This window comes from Vidua chalybeata, chromosome 9 (genome assembly GCF_026979565.1).
Source record: "Vidua chalybeata isolate OUT-0048 chromosome 9, bVidCha1 merged haplotype, whole genome shotgun sequence".
NCBI classification, from domain to species: Eukaryota; Metazoa; Chordata; class Aves; order Passeriformes; family Viduidae; genus Vidua; species Vidua chalybeata.
The window spans coordinates 3,294,495-3,314,802 of record NC_071538.1 but is presented as its reverse complement, the minus strand read 5'-3'; the positions used below and the strand labels follow the sequence as shown (position 1 = coordinate 3,314,802).

At 42.4% G+C, this 20,308-nt stretch overlaps 1 protein-coding gene across 17 annotated transcripts in view; it reads left to right on the top strand.

The window, feature by feature from the left end:
* The window catches only part of CEP350 (centrosomal protein 350), a 77,100-nt gene that overhangs the window by 52,621 nt on the left and 4,171 nt on the right, over positions 1–20,308 (top strand). For 9 of the 17 annotated variants that reach the window (XM_053951155.1, XM_053951149.1, XM_053951158.1 and 6 more), the window contains 8 exons: positions 1,289–1,449; positions 2,128–2,267; positions 2,994–3,076; positions 3,703–5,753; positions 6,048–6,449; positions 6,536–6,682; positions 7,793–7,915; positions 14,386–18,474. In XM_053951155.1, coding sequence (XP_053807130.1) covers positions 1,289–1,449; positions 2,128–2,267; positions 2,994–3,076; positions 3,703–5,753; positions 6,048–6,449; positions 6,536–6,682; positions 7,793–7,915; positions 14,386–14,550 — 3,272 coding nt within the window. In that variant the 3' untranslated portion in view covers positions 14,551–18,474. Of the gene's footprint in view, positions 1–1,288; positions 1,450–2,127; positions 2,268–2,993; positions 3,077–3,702; positions 5,754–6,047; positions 6,450–6,535; positions 6,683–7,792; positions 7,916–14,385; positions 18,475–20,308 lie in introns of those variants that run through there. The other 8 variants (XR_008432475.1, XR_008432473.1, XR_008432474.1 and 5 more) reach the window with 4 other exon arrangements.

Here is a 20,308-nt window from a genome sequence, read left to right as displayed (position 1 = left end):
AAAATTCTTTGAATGGTTAACAACAGTTGTTAATGCAAAAAGAATACAGTAGTTTGATTGCATTTACTGGCTGTTGTTAAGAATGGAATCCTTCATTATGGTTTGATATGTTCCGAAAGGAGATGGATTAGGGAAATATCAGCTGTTCCTGCTAGCTGACCAGAGCATATTGGTAACTGACTTTCTAAACTACCAAGTTTAGAAGTAGTAAATTGGCATTTATGAGCATCCAGAAAACACTACAGGTGATAGTGAGCATTAGACAAACAAACCAGCCAAAATCCTCCCCTTGGGAGCTGCAGCTATAAAAGAGGAAGGGGTTCATCATCTCAGGGAGGAGCCCCAGTAAGGCTATGTCAGGTAATACTTTGAAGAGTTTTTGATAGTTAATTGTGGTAGCAGCAATCTGGGACAAGGATCTTGTTTTGCACCATGTTGGTATACATTTAAAGCAAGAAACAAGTGGACAAGGTGGGTGGAAAAAACCAACTAATAAGAGACTGAGGCAGTCTGTCTATAGAGTCTGAGAGTTTAGGAGGAAATAAGGAAAGCTGTTACAGCAGAAATAAGAAAATCATCAGAGTTATTGGTAGAATTGGGTTACCATGCAGAGATTAGATCTGAGTATCTGGGGACAGTGACAATCTCTGCCTTGTTCATATTGAGTTCCCTTCCAGCTGTTGGCCAGTCAGCTTTGTATTTCATAGATGTATTTAGTCTAGGTGACAGAAAATCTGCATAGACCAGAAACTCATACGTGGTTTGAAGTCCACTGTCCCAAGTGGCATTCTCATCAATTAAGTGTACCCTGCAACTTGAAACTCTGTATTATAGTTGTAATTCTGTGTTTCAGATATATTTTTGGTGTAAAGCTCCGAGTTGTATTTTTAAATATAAAAATGAATTTCTGCAATACCCAACATGAAAAGTAGCTAATGTTGAAGAGCTGTGGTTGTGGAACTGTGGTTCACATGTGGTTGGTGTGAATAAGCTTGGTAACAAGTTATTTTATCACGGCTTATCTCTTTTATTATTTTAAATTAAGCAAGAAAATTAAATTTTAAATTAAGCAAGATGCAACACCTTTTTCTATCTTTCACACATAGTAGTGTTTAGAATCTGAAATCCCACCTTAAGAGTCTTGCTATGTTAAATAATATGTTGACATTACATTCTTTGACATTTTTCTTGCACTGTATTATGTAATTACTGAACAACTGTTTATTGCTTTGCTTAGAATTGTTTTGTGAGGTGCAAGTTTGTAAAGACTAAAACTAAACTTTTTCAGAAACCACCTCTGATCAAAGTGATATTGAAGGACGCATCAGGGCCCTGAAAGATGAACTACGGAAAAGGAAATCTGTGGTTTACCAGCTGAAAAAGGAGCAGAAAAAGAGACAAAAGGAGAGACTGAAGGCCCAGGAAGCCAGTTTGATCAAACAACTGGAGGTCAGGAACAGAAGAAAGAAGGGCAAAGTAGCAGATTGTTAGCCTTGGCTAAATCTTGATAGTATGGATGTTGTTGGCAAAATATTGTATCAACAGCTGTGAAAGACACTATGTTGTGATAGCAGTGTGACTATTACACAGAACCACAGCACAGTTTGGGTTGGAAAGGACCTTGAAAATCCTTTCATTCCAACCCCCCTGCCATGAGCAGGGACACCTTCCACTAGACCAGGTTGCTCAAAGTCCCATCCAACCTGGCTATTTAACCATTTCCAATTATGAGCCAGAGCCTTGCACCTTCCACTAGACCAGGTTGCTCAAAGTCCCATCCAACCTGGCTATTTAACCATTTCCAATTATGAGCCAGAGCCTTGAGGCAAAAATGCCATTCCCTTTTTAAATGTCTGTCTGTAATGGGTTGCTTGCAGCATTCTGGGGGTTATGTACATTTATACACATTACTATCCTAGCTGGGCTTAAAGATTAGTGCTCCTGTAATTTGGTTTTGGAAGTAAAGTAATGAAATTTCTAGGATTTGCAGCTGTAGATTTGGGGAAAGTTAAATAGATTGGTTTATAGAGAAACTGAGTGTATTCTTTATGCACTTAATAGGTTTTGATTGCTGAATTGTAGTTGTGTTTTACTGTATTAACAGTTGGAATTGTTTTCCATGTGCAGTCGTATGATGAGTTTATCAAGAAGACTGAAGCAGAGCTGAGCCAAGATCTGGAGGCATCACCAACAGCCAAACCTCAGATTAAAACTCCATCCTCAACTGCTGCTGAAAAACCTAAGATCAAGGCACCACCCCTCCATAGGTAGCTGGGATTTCTCCTTCTTCTTTTTAAGATTATTTAGGGGCTGATTGCTGTTTTAGCCAAAACCATGGATGCAAGAAAAGCTGCTAAATGCTGTGCCTTAAAGCACTGGACATTGGCAGTTTCCAATTGACCTATTTGCTGCTGTCACCAGACCCAAACAGATAAGATTTACCATGGCTGTAACCTTATGCACCTCACTGTTCTTCTGCCCAGCTTTTCAGGCTCTATTTTCAGTTTTCTTAAAAGTAATAGTAATTTTCTGTTGTGCAAGAATTCTGCCAGATACTGTGTGTGGATTATTAGCCTGAAGGCTTTTTTTTTTCCATTTTGGTCACTCATTATGTCCACTGCACTGTGTGAGGCAAACCATTCATCTTTGCAACTTAAATCTGGTTTAGATCTGTGGTTTTAAAAAGTAGAGAATTCAACTGATCTTCTGCACTTCCTACTATATATTTTTAAGTGTTCATATTCTCCAGCAGATGGTGCAATTTTAGTGCATTCAAATTAAAAAAAAAAAAAAAACAACAAAAAAAACCACTATAAACTGCCCAACTGAGTATGTTGACAAAGCAAACTACTGATGTTATAATTATAGTGCCACATTGGTGTGGTGTTATAATTGTACATGTCTGTATTTCCATTTTTATCTATTAAAAAAAACAACCAAACATCACCCGCTGGTGTAACTGTAATTCATGCAATTTGATTTTTCCAATTTAGGCCTGAGACAGCTAAAAACTGGAAATCACTGACTGAGTCAGAGAGATCCAGAGCATCTTTGGAATCTGTTTCAGAACATGCAGGTAAGTAACTGGAAGAATCCATACTACAGATTAAGATCTTGAACACTTAACTGTTTTAAAAATCTTGAACCTTTTCCTTCTTGATTCAAAAGAGGCTTTAAGAGAGGATGGAGACTTCATAAAATGATAGTGATGGAGCTGTATTTTTTGCAGTTTTATTTAGCAGGATTCTGCTTTTGCAGAATACCCTGTGTATTCAGTATATAGTTTACTCTTTTTGAGGTGTTTATGAAACCATAATTAAGTTACAACCTTTTTTTCTTTCTTTTGTTTCTTGTTCCTTTACCACTTGAGTTCAGATACTTTTCACTGTTTTGTAGTTGATGATTATCTCATTATCTCCTGTTCTAATCTTTGTTGTATTTGTGGCTTGCAAACAAATAACTGAGTCCTTACCTTGCAATGCTGGTTTAAGGAACAGAAGTAGAAAGAAAGCTTTATAACCTTGGAATTGAATGGAAGTTGCTCATGTTCATAGGACAGCCAGAAGTATATGTTTCCAAGGCACCAGTTTGTATCTTAACACAGAAACCTTGATAATAATTTAGTTACCTGTGATTGCAGTTTGCAATAAAACAATGTGTCTTGTACAATCTGCTGAAATCCACTTTTTATTTTCCTTCAAGAAGCTGTGCCATCAAGAACCGAGAGATCTGTGTCTGTGCACACCAAGAAGGTGGCTGTGACAGCTGTCCATGCAGGAGAACCTTCTGGAACAGCTTCCTTGGCTTCAGTGTTACCAAAGAGTTCCAGAGCAGGATCTGGTGATTCCTCAGATAGCTCTTCAGCTCGTCTCAAAGATATGAAAGACATTAGCAGGATATCCCTTGAGTCAGTGAACAAAGTGGTAAATGCAGCTGGTGTTGGTCCTACCATTAGCCATAAATCTGAGATTACAGAAGATCTGGAATACATAAAGTCAGAGGAATATGAGAGTGGGGGTTCTAATGTTAAGCCTGTGGAGAGTTCTGACGTCTTGCTGACGTTAGATGAAGGAAGGGAGAGTTCACTGGATCACTGCTCTGAAAACAAACACTCTCAGAAGGAACTGTTAGATGTAGCTGTGGAAAGTCTTCATGATACAGAAGAAATCTTAGAACAGAGCCAGTCAAATAAAGATGCTGTAAGTGGCCCAAGCATAGAGGAGACTTCTCACAAACTCAGCAAATCTGCAGAGGAAAATGGTGATCTGCTTTCTGAGCAGCTCTTGAGTCAAAAAGAGCCATCATACCCTGAAGACTTTGAAGGATCCTCTTCCAGAAAACAAGCTTCATCTGAAGAAACACTGCCTGGGGAACATTACAGAGATGACTTTGAGGGGTCCCTGCTCTCTGCTAACGGAGAGTCCCTGAGGGAGCAGTCCCAGCACACCCAGGCCAGCCGAAGCAGATCCACCAGCCTGGGCAGCGATGGCGAAATCAGCGAGTGCCTCAGTGACAGGTCTCTCTCTGGCAGCATGCACTCAGGGAGGCTGCTGGAACTTAAGTCCCCAACAGAACTTCTGAAAAATGCTGAACGCAGAGATGTGGAGCAGGAACAGGCTCCAGCTTGTTCACCACTCTGGGCCTCAGCTTCAATCACAGAAGAAACAGATAGTTTGTCCAATTTCAACATTGGAGACAGAGTACTTGTGAGTAAAGTCCAGCCTGGAACATTGCGGTTCAAAGGGCTTACTAAATTTGCCAAAGGGTTTTGGGCTGGTGTGGAGTTGGATAAACCTGAAGGGAACAATAATGGAACTTATGATGATATTAAATATTTTGACTGCAGAGAAAAGCATGGTATTTTTGCTCCTCCTCAGAAAATCTCTCACATTACAGAAAGTATCGATAGCCACTTAGACAAAAATAAGGATGATGAAGACTCATTCTTTGATGATAGACTGGAGAAACAACACAAAGCTGAGCAGAAAGATAGAGAAAGTTCCAAACCTGGCAAAGAAGCTGAAAGCCAGAGCAGAAACACAACAGAGAATTATTCCCAGGATAAAGCTCCTGTGGACACAGCTGTTTCAGAAGCCTCAGCTGAGGAAAGGGTTGAAGAAGAGTTGTCATTTAAAGCAAACAGCATAAAAGAGATTTCTGTAGCTACTGGTTCATTTGCCCAGGAGCAGTCAGTGGTGGATTACCTGAAGGATGCTGTAAAAGAGGAGGCCAGCCACACTCCTCTCACTTCTAGTGTTGTGGATGAGGTTTCCACTGTTCAGTTGGATGACGTGTCAGATTTCCTTTCTGAAAAACTGGAGAGGCAGAAGACACTGGGAGAGGAATGTGCTGAAAAGTTAGATGATCTCTCTCCTGGTGTCATGGAGAAGCCTGCAACCCCACTGCTGGATTTGCTGACAAAAGAAAAGAACCTGTTAGAAGCACAGCTCAGCCTGCCTCTTAGAGAGGAAGAAAAGTCAAAAGAACAACTGGAAAAGGTCAGTTTGCTGACAGACAGTCTACTAAGAGATTTTGTGAAAGACACAGTCAATCAGTTACAGCAAATAAAGAAGATCAAAAATGAGAAAATCCAGCTCAGCAACCAGGAGCTCTGTGATGTGAAGGAGGAAGCCATTACTCCACCCCAGCAGGTGGAAAAGCAGATTCCAGATGGACTGAATAACTTCTTCCTAAGGTCTGATTTGGAAGATGACAGAGAAGAGCTTTCCTCTCCAGACATGTGTCCCAGACCGGTGAGTAGCAGACATCTTGCACTGATTTTAAGAGTTGCTTGTGCCTTTGACTGGGGATGATTGAATGAAGAAAGTGGTCTGGCACCAGTTTTTCTCCCAGGTTCTGCTGGATGATGTGGAGATTTACCTGTATGCTCTGTTTGTGTCTCATATGTTTTTGTGTATCCCAGTGCATGGCTTGTTTTGGTAACCATTTATTGTCAACTACATCAGTAAAACATTTAAAAATGTAAGCTGAGGGACACAACGGTGTGACACCGCTTTCACATTTACTCTGTGGCTTTTGATTCGCAGGAGAGTCCCGTGTTTGGTGCCAGTGGCCAGGAGGAGCTTGCCAAGAGACTGGCAGAGCTGGAGCTCAACCGGGAGTTCCTGAGTGTGCTGGGAGATGACCAAGACTGGTTTGATGAGGACTATGGCCTGAGCTCCCATAAGCTGCAGCAGAAGCAAGCTGAGGAACCAGCAGTGCTGCCCCAGGCAGAGCCGCAGAAAGTGCCGACCAAGCCGAGCGAGGAGCCCCTGGCAGTCCCTCACACTGCAGTGGAGGTGGAAGGGATGGTGCATGCAGCAGCTGAGGAGCTCTGGAAACTGAAAGAACTGGGTCATGATCTTCAAAGCTGCAGCCTTAAAACAGATCTTTGTGGTACCCTCCAAGAGCAGGACACAGACACCATAAACAAGCAGGTTTATAGAAAGGTATGGTCTTCAGGCATTTTGGTCTTGCCCTCTGAAAGTTTATCATGGACAAAAGAAGCATAACTTTTGCTTTTTCCTTTGTTCAGGTGGTATTTGATTTAACAAGAGAGATCTTTGGGGAAATCTTTGCTGAGGATCCTAATCTGAATCAGCCCATTTGGATGAAACCGTGTAGGATCGCATCTGCTTATTTTCGCCGAGTCAAAGATCCAAATGATCTGGATGAAATCAAGGTAGGAAGAAATCTTTGTTGAGCAGGGAAAGTAAAATGAAAAACACTGAACTGGCATTTACCTGAGTGTTAGAAGATCATAAGAGGTGTATCCAGCAGGAGATTAGTTCAGAAAAGAAAGATTACCAACCTGAAAGAAAATTTGTCAGAATGGTCCTTTTATACTCAACAGATTGGCCTCCCTGTCCTTATGACTGCTACTGGTTGTTTTTAAACCTCAGTCCTCTGTGTAGAACTGCCAGGATTACCTTGATCTTATAACATTGGTATACTGACAGCCTGCTGCTGTAGCAGATTCCTGTGGAGCTCTGTATGGCTAAATTGGAATGGATCCAACAGTAGGGTTGGGCCAAATGGGATGAGCTAGATTTTTCACTCAGATACACACACCTATACCAGCCTCTCCGAGGACAGCAGGAGTTGCCCAGAGGAACCCAAAATTTGACTAGCGAGGGCATTGTCGTATTTGACAAGCCAGAGGAGCCCTCCATGTTATTGGTGGTAGGGCTCAAGGAGGGAGAAAATCACAGAGCCTGGCGGACAAATGAGAGCCTGACTGGACCTAGGTTAAACTTGCAGGGCTTGGACATTGGGGAAAAACACGTCTCCCTTAAAGCCCTCCACAAAGAACCTTCCATAATGCTCATCAGGACACAAATGAAAACTTCCACCTGCACTGTTTCTTCTGAAATTGAGGGAGTTGACTAAATTTTGATTAACCTGCTGAAGATACAGTGTGTTAACTGTCTAGGAAAGCAAAGAAAATAAAGAAATAGTATTATCTAAATCACTCTGGTTGAGAAGATTTTCAAAAGCATGTGGCTGGGGACAGCAGGGACACAGGACAAGGACACCAAATTCTCACCCTGCTTTTCTTTAATATTTTCCCGTAAAATAAATTGTCGGAATCCTGTTTGTGTAGTGTTGAAAGTGTCTGTTCTCAAGGTTGAAACAGCAGTGGGTGTCTTGTTTTCCCCCCCACTTCTGGGTTTAATAATTGTCCTGCAAGCTGATGTGAAATCTATAGTGTGACTTTTCAGGGCAGCTGCTTTGTGCATACCTTTAATTTCTTAGCTCAAATGTGATAAATCTCACCTTTACTGTTCTGTAGAACTTCATTGCAGCTGAAGTACTGAAGTTGTTCAGCCTGAGGAAAGAGCCTAACCACAAAACAGACTGGCAGAAGATGATGAAATTTGGGCGGAAGAAACGAGACCGGGTGGATCACATACTAGTAAGTGGATGAAAACAAACAATCTTGTCAGATGCTGTCCACTAGACTGAAGTGTGGCATATGAATGTATTTTCAGTATTCAGTCATGCTGTTTAAAAAATACAAAGTGTACATGAGGTGTCAAAAGTCCAGTGCCAGTGAGGGAAGGTGACTTGAGTTAATTCTGCCTACTCATTTGACTGCAGTATAAATTCACTCACTCCCAAAAAGCACGAATTTCCAGAAGGAAACAATTAAATATTTGAATTATTTAAATTTTTTTCTTTGAGATGGGAATATGTTTTTCCTCTTACTTTAATATAAAATGTTTTTATTTTGAAGTACTATTATTTTATTTGAGACAGTGATACAGAGAATGTAATTAAACTAGTGAATGCAGCTGCCACTGGGGCAGAGACAGTTCAGTGTTAAAACTGCCTAAGATGGAGCATGTCTGGCTGTGTACAGTTTTTGAAAGTTATTTTGTTGTCTTGTATTGCCAGGATGGTTAACATCTTTATTGGCTATAATGATAGTGAAGGTTCTGCTTGGGAATATGAGTCATCATTAACACTGCTTCACTTAATTACACCTGGAATTGATTCCACACAACGAGCACATATGAGTAATTTGGAGTTGTCGGTCGTGTGGTCTTTTAATTGCCCATCACTGGAAGGTTTCCAACACAGGGGTTTAATTGTATGTAAATATAATACCTATTTATAAATCCCAGTACATCCTGATACACTTGATTCTGGGATATAGATTTTGTTAAAGCATGCACCAAAAATTCCATGTTTCGATCCCGAAGGGAACTAATACAACAGCTATTATGCATGTGTACCAACTTCCTAATTTTTTTGCAACATAGCTAGAAAGAAAGATTCCTGGCTGGAAACATTTGTTCTAGTTGAAGGCATCCAGAGTGCTTCAAGTGATGTTTGAAGTTCAGACAATCCAGTCTGCGATTTACATGCAGAGCCAGATATCAAAGATTAATTGAGCTTTGACAAATTTGGCCTAATAAATAATGTGTTTAATTTTATTGTGTTTTCACAAGAATATGGTAATAACACTTCAGCTGAAGACTGGAAATAACTCTGTGAAGGTTGCAGCATGCCATGCTTTAGGAATAAGCCAGTCCCGGGGCATTTCTTACAAATTTATACTGTGATGTGAGGCACTATCAGAGGAACTTTTAACTGAAAATCTAAGGAGATAAGGCAAGAGAAACTGAACTCTATTTTATTAAAGTCTCTGTGAAACATGAAGTATTGGACAACTTTCTCTGTCTCCTAGTCAACCCCAGCTTAAGGTCATGAGTTCTGTGGTAACACAGACCCAAGGCCAGAAGTGGATATACAGGTGCAAGACCTGCTGCCTATCCCCAGTAGCTCATGGGGTAGCTCTAAACTAGAGGCCAGGTTTAGAATTCTCCAGATTATGCTGAAAGTGTATTCAAGTAGTACAAGAGAGCAGTTTCCTGAAAGGGAAAATGAGATTGCTTTTGTAGGTTTAGGTGCTGTAGAGTTGTCTTTGAAAATCACAATTCAAACTACTTAGTTCCAGTTTGTGTGAAGATGTAGCCAGTATGCACCACTACAGTGTGTAGGGGATGTCATGTAAATACACACATGAGCTGATTGATTCCCCACCTTCTTTTGATGCTTGTAAAGGCAATGACTGTTAGAATAAAACATGATCTTTTTAAAGCAGAGATGAATATTCTTAGGCTTCTGTTACTTGCGTTTAAACTTACAGCACAGTTTCTTCCCAGTTTCTTCATTTCCACGTTAAGTCAAATTAACCTTAAAATGAAAACATCCCTTCACAGTTTTCTGCTGAGACAACTGTGTATTTTAATGATACTGAGAAGACTGAACACACCTGACTGTCCAGTTCTGTCTGACCCAGGAGCTGGGCATGACTTTTATTTCTTCTGTAGGCACAGAAACAAATGCCAGGCTGTTTGACTGAACTTCCTCTCTCCCTGATTATGCCTGGATGTGCCATTCTGGGTTTATCATATTAAACTTAATTCCCAGTGGAAGGTTCATGCCTGTGGGAAGGGGCACAGCAGGAGAAGCAGCACTGGTGATCCCTGTGACACTGGGACCTCTAGGCTGCCCATCACACTTTCTGGGAACAAAAGGGAGAACAGGATAGGTTAATCCTTTGCCTCCTTGCCCTGCCTGGAGCTTTGCAGCTTCCTCCAATTGCTGCACTTTTAGTTGCATTTTCACTTTGGTCTGTGCTTTCCCAGCACTGACACCAATGTGGTGAGTCATGTTTTAGTGCCAGTGACAAAAGACCATCTTCCTCTTCTCCCTTTTGCAGCATTCATTTTGTCTTCAATCAGGCATCTCTGTCCTCAGAAAATAATTTATATTGGGATTCTTCAGGGATCCCTCTGATATGCTGGATATTTCCTCCAGTTACTAACATTTACAGCAAATCTTGGCTTTTAGTAAACAAGTAATGAAAAGTAAACAAGCTTATGAAAAGCTACTTTGTTTAAAACCAAGTTAAAGGAATGTCTAAGTATTTGCTTTCTTCCCTTTTAGTCCTTTCATGTTCTTCCTTTATCACATGTGTGCTGTCTGTTCTTTGTGGAGAATGTCAAATGTACATTTTGGTACATCAGAGCTGCCAGCACCTTTCAAAACTTGTTTTTAAACTACAGCAAGAACTCTCTCCTTATTTAAGTTCAGGTGCCTGACAATAGGTTGTTTCCACTGCTTTTTTTTCCCACTTGGGTCTTCAGCCAAAACTCCCTGTGCTGATCTGTTTGCATGGGGCTAGAACAAACTCTGCCATTGCTTTCCCTGCCAGCCCCCCCTTCTCTTTTATGTGGAGCTTGAGAAAGCAGAGTTCACATGATACTGCCAAAACCAGGTTTTCACACCTGAGGAGCTTGCCAGCAGAGTGCTGCAAAGCGCTTGATCTTCTGACCTGTTCACTTAACAACCAAAATGTTTCTCTGTGCAGAAGCTCTGCAACAAAGCGGAGCTGTTCCTCCCTAGCTGGCTTAATTGGAAAGCTTGAGGTGCCACTGCTGCAGCACCCCAGATCTACACCCAAGGGGAGTGCACAGTAAGAAGATACTGAAAGGCTGTTTGTATGCTGTGTCTTAAGGTTTCCAGGCACTCTGAGAGCAAAGGGCTGTGAGACTGCACCTGCCTGCCTTCCTCCTGCTGGCCTTCTTCCAAGACACTACTTTGTACGTGGATGCTTATTCTTTTCAGTCTCCCAAATAGCCTACTGACTACTTAAATGTAGTATATTTTAGAGATATTCTTGGTTTTGAACAGGAATATCAAGAAATCAAAACATGCTAAGTCACTCTAAATTTCTTTCTGATTATATTACTTTATGTGGGGTTTTTTTAGGTGCTGTGACATTTAGTAGAGGGCCAGCAGGATCATGTGACCATGTTATCTCCTGGTTTTTCTTTTGTGTGCATTCCTTCCTTCTTTAAATGTTTGGGGTTTTTTTTTTAATATAAAAAGTGTGCATACAAAAAAAAAAAAAAAAAAAAAAAAGACACAGAGGAAAAAAATACCACACAGCCTTCTGCATTTCATTGCTCTTTATGTTTTCATGTAGGGTGGAATTCAGTTTCATTAAAACTGTAGTTTTCCTGACTTCACCCAAATGCAGTTTCTTTCTGGTATAGAGATCCTGCTTCCTAATATCAAACATGTGAAGTTTTACTTTTGTCATGAGAAAGTGCAAAGCCCATTTCCTTGCAAGCCATGATAGTTGTCAAATATTAAAGAAACTGTCTCAGTTACTTAGGAGCAGTTTGATCCACAACAAATGGATCAAATCTTTCCCAGACACAAAGGAGTTGCAACTGCCTTGGCTCAGATGTGCAGCCAGGGCTGCAAAGCAGCACAGCAGTCTCCACACGTGTTCTGAATACACTGTAAACAGGACTTACCTGCAGCTGCAAATTGCACGTTCTCACAGTTTTCCAAAAGTATGCTCGAGGAAGTCCTCCTAATGCCAAAGGAAATTGTGCACTCTGCCTCTGAGAGAGGGAGGAATGATACAGGCAAGAGAAAATTAATCACTGATACTGTTTTTCTTTCTGGTATTATTAAACATCCAGCCTTTCTCTGCCTGGATCAAGTACCTTCTCCCCTCTCATTTACTTCTTTATCTCTCTTCCCTGCTTGAGCACAGTAAAGAAGTTGTCTCATCACACAGTTGTCAGGGAGACAGAATAAACAGCACCTTAGCGTGGATCTGGATATTGAGGTTTGTTCAAGGCCAGTGAGGTCAGAGCTTTTAACCTGCTTGATTATTTTACTCACTAGCTTCCTCCACCCTCAGTGTTACCTTCACTAAGTCTTGACTTCACTTCTCAGCATTGGAGTGGCTGCTGGCCTGGGAGGGCTGGGCAGAAAATCCAGCCAGTCCTGTGGTGCAGCTGCTCCAGGTTACCAGCCTTGGATGTCATCGGTAGAGGGTAGAGGTCCCCGGGCATCCCCTGGCATTTGTCTCCACCCACCTCCTTTGTGTTCAGGATCTTCCCCCATTTCCAGGATCTTTCCTGCAGCAGCCATCTTCACCCTCTCCCTTTGAGCCCCCTATTGTTTTTTCCCAAATCACTTCTGCTTTTAGGGAATCCTTTTCCAGCATCACTTCTTCCTTTCATGACCCCTGTCTCTTTCTTTTCCTTATCTAAACAGTCTATGAAGCAGACACATAACACATGATCAGTCTGCAAATTGCTGCTTCTATCTTATGCTTCTTTATTGATGGGAGGACTTGGGACATGCTGCTTTTTACTTTATCAGTATTTACAACCAGCACATACAGGTTGCCAGCAGCACGTTTCTGTGTGAGAGTTCAGGAGTCTCTTTCAGACATTCACCCCCATAAAAACCCACACCCAATTATCTACCACTTGTTAGCCTTCCATTTAAATTATCTTTCACCTACAGCACTCCTTCAAAGTTTGATTGCAAATGGTGTTGCTTCTTCCTTATTAGTAACAAATCTAATGAAGCCATTAATGCCTTGTCCTTGACAGCTGTGTGGGAAAGAGGCACTTGCTGTGGTAGCACAGATTTGTAAGCAGGCAGCATGACTCTTCCAAAGCTGTTTGCAGGATGAGATCCCTGCCCCTCTCCCCAAGCTCTCTTAAGAGAGGGAGAAAGGAGCTGTCAGCCTGAAGCCCCGTGTCTAAGTAGGACTTTATGAAAGGCTGCAAATCCTGCAGCAGTGCCAGTTCCCTGGGGTTCCCACAGCAGGCTTTTCTTGGGCTTCACACTCTGCTAGGGTTATTGAATCATCATTGTGCCACAGCAGCTGTCAGCTTCAAAACAGACCAGTTCCTGGGAGGTTTAGCTTCAGGCAAAAGGAAGAGAATGTGTTGGGGCTATAGTTCATGTTCTGTCTCAGAAAATAACACTATTACATACTGATCCTGGGTTAGTGGATTTTTCAGTATGTTTAACCTTAGTTTGGCAGTATTTAGGTCTCTGCCCCACTTGTACACTGTAAATGTATTTTGAGGTCAGAGTGTAAGATTTATGGGCAAAGGAGGTTTCTGCTGAAGCTGAGCAGAGACAGAGCTTTTAACAGGTTTTTTTTGTCATTTTAAATACAAGTGATGTTTGCATTCATTCCTTCTTTCTAAAATGTTTGAGCTCTGTTAAGGTTTGTCTGTAATACTGAAATGGTCAGTAAGAAAAATTTTTAATAAGTTTAATTGAAGACATCCAATTTCAAGAGACTCAATAAGACTTGTTTTGCTGAATGAAATGATATATTTCATTCTGATACTAAACCACCTATTTGTCAGTGAGCACTAAAAGGGGATTTTCTTTGTCAATCATTTAGCAATAGAAGGAAATAAGTACTTTTTGAATGTACTGGTACAAAATTCCATTTGCAGTAATGCTGTCAAATCCAACGAAGCATGGAGTATTCTGTGCAAATGAGTTGTAATGCTGTCTTATAACACTTGCAAGCATTTTGTCTTCCTATGCAGAAGCATTGGAAGTTAGTTGTTTCCCTAAAGTTTTCTTATTATATTATAAACTGAACTGCAGTGAAATCTTTTCTTATACCCCTTGCCCTCTTCAAGGCCTTTCCATTATTTCTTGCTAGTTTAAGCCGCATGGAATCAACTTCTTGCAAAAACATAATTAGGAACTAATTAATTAATATAGCTTCTACTGTTGGCCAAGACTATCCCATTAGCTGAGTCCTTTCAAGTGAAAAAGTTGTGCAGGAATGTGAAAGCCTTTAAAATGGATGCTGCAGTGAAGAGTAGAAAACATTCATCCAGTGAAATAGCCTGGTTCAGAGAGATCTGTGTTCGTTTTGCTATTCCAAGCGTTTCCTGTAATCTCTTACAAAGACAGATATGTTGTTGACAGGCAGACTCTGCTTTGGACTCTTTCTGGAACTTTGCAGGCAATATTACTTTAAAGCAACAGAATTGTAATGTTTCTATTGCCTTTCTACCCTCCAAGGTGCAGGAACTCCACGAGGAAGAAGCGCAGTGGGTGAACTACGACGAGGATGAACTGTGTGTCAAGATGCAGTTGGCAGATGGGATCTTCGAGGCCTTAATCAGAGACACTGTTGATGTACTGAACCAGATAAATGAGAAACAGCGGAGGCTGCTGCTTGTCTAACAGTGCTGAAGTGAGCTCAGAGCTGCCAACCACGGAGTCACAGCCCTCTCTGACTCCTGATCTGCTCTCCTCCCTGCACATGCTGCAGCTGGACTTCCACGCATGGGGTTCCCAGGCAGTTCAGATGGGATGAAAAGAACCTGAACTGGCTGCCAAGGCCTCGCACCAGATTTATTGTTTGGAACAAGCTGATCCCTCACTTGAGCCTGCTTTGAGGAGTGCTCAAGACTGTTCATGTGCCATAACTGTCAGTTATGTCCCATAACTGTCAGCAGCTGCCTGGGGCCCTGGCCTGAGGCTTTGACATGTTCAGCTTGTTCCCTGAAAGAGTTGGGTTAAGTTGGGATATTGGCTGTTTTGCTGAAATGGTGGTCAGCCATCAGTACTCAACTTGTCTTTAGAAATGTGAGTAATTTGGAGAAGCAACAGTTTGGTCAGGTTTTTGTCCTAAACAGAGACTTACCATACTGAACAGTGTTACAATCTTAACACATCTTCTCCTGAAGCCCTAACAATGTGCATCAGTTCCTTCTGCTTCAGAGCCTATTTAATTCACTTCTCCATGAAGCTGGTTTTCATCTTTCTTCTGTGATGTGGTACCGAGCATGGTGCCAGCCCAGTCCAGGGAAATTAGATGATGTTTCTTCCTGCCTACAAGTAAAGAATTCTTGCTGCTTTGCTCTGAGATGGAGCAAGATAAAGCCTGCCTAATGTCAAGTGTGAAAGATGAGCCCATGGACAACTTTCCTCCTACCATGTAGCACTTCTCTTCCTGGAGCACCAGCTGCTCCCAGATAATGGATACTCAGGATTTTCTCAGGCACGAGACATGCAGGAGTGGAAAACATTTCCTCACAAAAATTTGGCCTTCAATCCCTCAGCTTTCTCCTTATTGTCACCTAATGAATTGGAGAAGCTGTTACTTGAACAATTTAGAGAACAGAGTGTATTCACCAAAGAAAGCAGTGTCTGGTGCTTGACTGTCTGCATGTTTTGTGCTTGTGGGTTTTTTATTTATTTTCAGATAATTTATTATGTGGATTACAGGAGAGTGTCCAGTGCAGTTGGCTGTACTGTCTTGTATTTTGAGACAGACAAACTTGAGAGAGCATCTGGTTTGGAAACTTGCAGAGCCCTATATTCTTCACACAAAACCTCCAGCTTCACAAGGCAGATACGAGGGGGTGAAGGTAGGAACAGCCAAACCTCAGTGACCAAGGGTGGGACGCAAAGACAGGTCTAGGAGTGGAGCTTGAAAACCGAAGCAGCTGGTTCGGAGACAATGGAGAGTTGAGGGGGCTGAGCTGAAAAATTGTGTGAAAATTCCCAGCTCTTTCTATTCCCTTCCTTTCCCACAACTTCTGCACCATATTATGTGGTTGATTTTGGTTGATTTGGCTGGATTCATCTGCGGTGTCATTCTGCTGAGTGCTGGTTCCTGACCTGTTCTTCCTGTTCTTGTGGTTTTTGTGGAGGAACACAGACAATCTGGGGTCAAACGCTGATGCCTTAACAGTGGATGTCCCTGTTTGCTAACCTGGGACAAGACCCAGAGGAAAGTCAGATTCTCCAGGCACTGGAGTGTAGACAGACACTTTGAAGCCCTCAGAGGTGCCTCAAAGATGCTGCAGACCACAACAGGCGTGGCAGGGGGCATCTCAATGTTTCATTCATCTGCTTGGTTCTTGGGCTTCCTGCTGTGCATACCTTTTCTACTGCTCCAGTTTGGTTTCTCTTTTCCACCTTTTTTTTTTTTTTTTTTTTTTTTTTTTCGTTGAGTTGTTTATTGTTTGGGATTTTTTGAAAGCTATCATTGGAATATTTGCATTTTGCACAATGACACACAGCTGGTAATTCTTCAGGGACAGCACTGGGAAATGTTGGATTTGCCAGAGGTCCATACAGATTCTCAGATATAGTGTTGCCAGCACTTCACTTGTGAGTTAGTGGTGAGCCATATCCATGGGAGCTCTGTGAGTGGAAGAACAAGGAGGAGATAATGGTGAATAGGGACACCTCCAGTGGGAATATGTATGTCTGTCCCTCAGTAGTGGGCCTTTTGGCTGGCTGGAAGTCAAATGGTCTTGGAGCATTGCTCAGCTTTTTTTCTCAAGTGATTCATTTGTTCATGTCAAATGTCATGATGCTGAACCAGGAAACCTTTGGATACTTAAGACAGAAGCAAACTAAAGCTGCTAGATTTAACCAGCATGGTGTCACTGACTGGGTCACCACCTCAGATTCCCTTTCCTGGGTGTATCTCTTTCAATAGCAAGGATTGCTTTTTATAGGTAGCAATTATGGAAAGAGGACAGAAACCTGCAGAGTCGGTTAGCACCTGGAGCATCACGTCAGGTTCTGTTCTGTAGATTCTGTGGCCAATGTTGAGAAGGTTGTCCTGCATCCCCAGGGCTTTTTGCTGTTCTGAGGGCCTCGGGGTGTTTCTGGTCTGTCCAGCAGGAGTGGAGAGGTTGTGCAGTTGGGCCCAACAGGTTATGGGGGCCTGTTGGAGCTTGTGTGCCTGTTGTCTTTTGGCTGTAGTACCCTTCACAGAAGCACTAACTGTTTTTATCAGGTGTTTGGACAGAAGGAAGCTGTGTCTAAGTAATGGCTTTGTTCCTTTGCAGGCATCACTGATTTATTTTTGGTAGCAATCCTTGCTAGGATGACTTGAACGTACATGAATTACCTTCTCAATACCTCACGTGTGTTGAGTTGCTTTGAGTTGAGTGTATGTTCAAAACCTCAAGTGGGTTGAGTACTTGTGGACTGATGATTACTGCGATGAAGCAAGGGTCAGGCTGGGTCAGGCTGGTAGTGAGGAGATATGGGGAAGCCTGGGGTCCCACAAACAGGCTGAATTCTCTGCTTCTCTCCCCAACCTTCCCTTTGTAAGAACAAGATGATATTTCTGCATCCTGGTTATCTTGGTGCAACCACATAAGAAGATTCAAGGCTGGGACATTTTGCTGAGACCTGTGAGCTGTTTGGGGCAGCAGCTGTCATCACTGGGGACATGCTGCTCCATCTTCGGAAGGATCTCTGAGCCAGGCTGGAAAGCCCAGGCTTGTGGCAGCACGGAGTGTGAGTACCTCTGTAACAGCAGGATGCTCTGTGAGCCAAGCCCTGGAATATCAGTACTTCTGCCTTTCAGAGAAGGCTTGTTCCTCACAAGGTGGAATGAGGGATTGAAAAATCCCATCTTGTTCCTTTTCCTTTCTTGAAAAAGTGGCCTTAGCTTTTTGCAATACTTGAATAAGTGTGTACCTGCAGAAGACCTTCAGTAGCACAGTGACAGAGACCTTTTAAGTGACTATTCTGCGAGGAACTGTGTGCAGTTCCAACTTTCATATCTCTTTGCTACCTTAAGAGTATTAGGAAAACAAAGTACTTTTCAACAGACAAACATTTGAGTCTTGCAAGGTATTTAGTGCATCTGAAGTGTTTACAAACCAACTAAAATGGAGAAAAGCAAACTATTGAACTTACTTGTAATTTAAGTGTTAAATGCAAAATTATATACAGATGAAAAAGGAATACTGTAATTAACCTGCATTTACTGGGGGGGGGGGGTTTTCCTTGATTTTGCAGAGCCTTTTAATACACATTTGCAAAGCCGCCTTTTGGGAGGCTCGGTCTCCCGTGTACTGTGTTGTGGAGATGCTGAAAAGAAACCCATTTACTGTGTATGTGTAAATAACCTGGTAACTTGGGGTTTGGGCCAGTTTCAGCTCATGTTCACATCCACAGCAGCTTTGCACAGTAGACAGACCCAAGGATGTGGAGGGGTTGGGGAGGTTTTTTTGTAATTAAGAACTGTAAAATAACCAGGATGGTCCCTGTGTACACCAGTGTAAATATCTTTGGTAACTGAAATGTACTTTAAGAGAACAAAATCTGTAAATAAACTGATTTATAAATTAATCTTGTTTCCTGCATTTTATAAAATGGAGCTTTCTAATTAACCAAGCAGTTGCTAATTCTGACGGTGTCCTGGAGATTTGTCCCTTGTATGTTCCCCTTTCTGTCTGATGCTGTGCTTGGGATGCCAATCGCAGTCTACAAAATCCCATTAGAGTTGCCTTAATTATAATCATAACTTTATTACCATTTCCTTATTGTTAAAGCTGACTCTTGATAACACCAGATGTCATGGTTTGACACTGGCGCAATGCCAGCGCCCCCATGAAAATGCACCTTCCCTAAATAAATGCTGTGAGATGTTATCAGGAACAGAGCAGAGCAGGCCCAAGCTTAATAACAAAGGGGAAAAAACTTTATTAAACTACTACTAATACAGAAAACACATGAACTAAATCCAGGATGAAGACCTTTTAAAACACCCCTCCTCCTCCCAATTCCAAACACACCCAGCCATGAAACATCACCCGGGATTCCTGATCAAATTCCCACCCTTCAGATAATCAATACTCAAACTATCAAGGGAGAGAGAAGTCCCTCTTGCACCACAGACCCCCCAGGAAACACAGCTGCCCCCCTGTGTTTCCCTGTCACACATGGCAACCGCCCAGAGAAAATCTGCCAGTGGGGCACTCTCCATTCCATGTCACAGTGCTCTCACCACCGTGCATGGACAGACTGCTCATAGGGCTCCTTTAAGGATGCTTTGCCACGGACCCAAGGATACAACAGTTCAGCTTCTCATCCTGGGACTACAGTCCCCCCCATTTTCCCCTGGGGCCAAGGGTCCAAGAACAGGAATCACCTTCTTCCTGAAGACAGAGGGTATCACCATTTCCTCCTCAGCTTTCTTCGGTTCTTGCCATTCCTGTGCTGTTTGAAGCTGAAACAGGTCTCCTTGGGTCACCACTGCATCCCTGTAAAATGCAGTCTCTATTGCAGGAGATTTTGGTTCAGTCCATGGCTAACAAGAAAAGTCCAGCCAAAAGCTACTTCATCATCTCCTCCCACCTAAATATTTCTTCTTCTAACATCTCAGGTCCCGGACTGTCTCTCTTCCACTACAAATCAAGGAGGAGTAATATTTTACAAAGCCCTCATTTCCTGGAAAGGGTTAAAAGTTCAGACTCCCTGGACGGTTGATATCTCGGTCCAGCGTTCCGTCTCCCACGCTGGGCATTCCCCCCCTTTCTCCTTCTCCTCTGCCGGCAAATTTCCAGGTGCCGCCAGGCTCTCTGTCACTTTCCCTCTGTGGGGGGGGGGCAAAGGCATCTCCGCTTCTCTCCACCCTTCCGTCCACAGGAGCTGGCTCGGTTCCAGACCTTCAGCCCCCTCAGCCTACCTGGACAAGGCCGCGTGGCTTCCCCTCCCCCACCCAGCCGATGGCTGGGCAGGGGAGAGTCTGCACTCTCTGACGACCAGAACCAAAAGAGAGAGTTCCCCTGGGAGTTCTTGCTTTTAACCCCTTGTGTTCTCAGAGGCGTGTCCATACTTTCAGTGGTCACTCCAGGTGCCAATATCCAAACCTGACCACTGATTGGTTTGACCCAACTTCCTGGGAAAATTCACTTCCATGTCAAACCACGACACCAGAAAATAGCATTGCGCAATCGTTGCAGGAGTTCACTGTGGGAGAAGAACTACTCCTTGCACATATTTATTTAAAATATGTTTTAAAAACTCATGTTTTAAAACATTTTTATGTTAAACAACAGTTTTGGAATTAAATTCTGCAGAACCTCAGTCTTGTTTTGTATTTCTAAATTGGTACAGCCCTGTAGAGCAGCTGTTAGCAGCACCAATCCTGTCCTCACCAAGGGTCAAATATTGCTCCCTG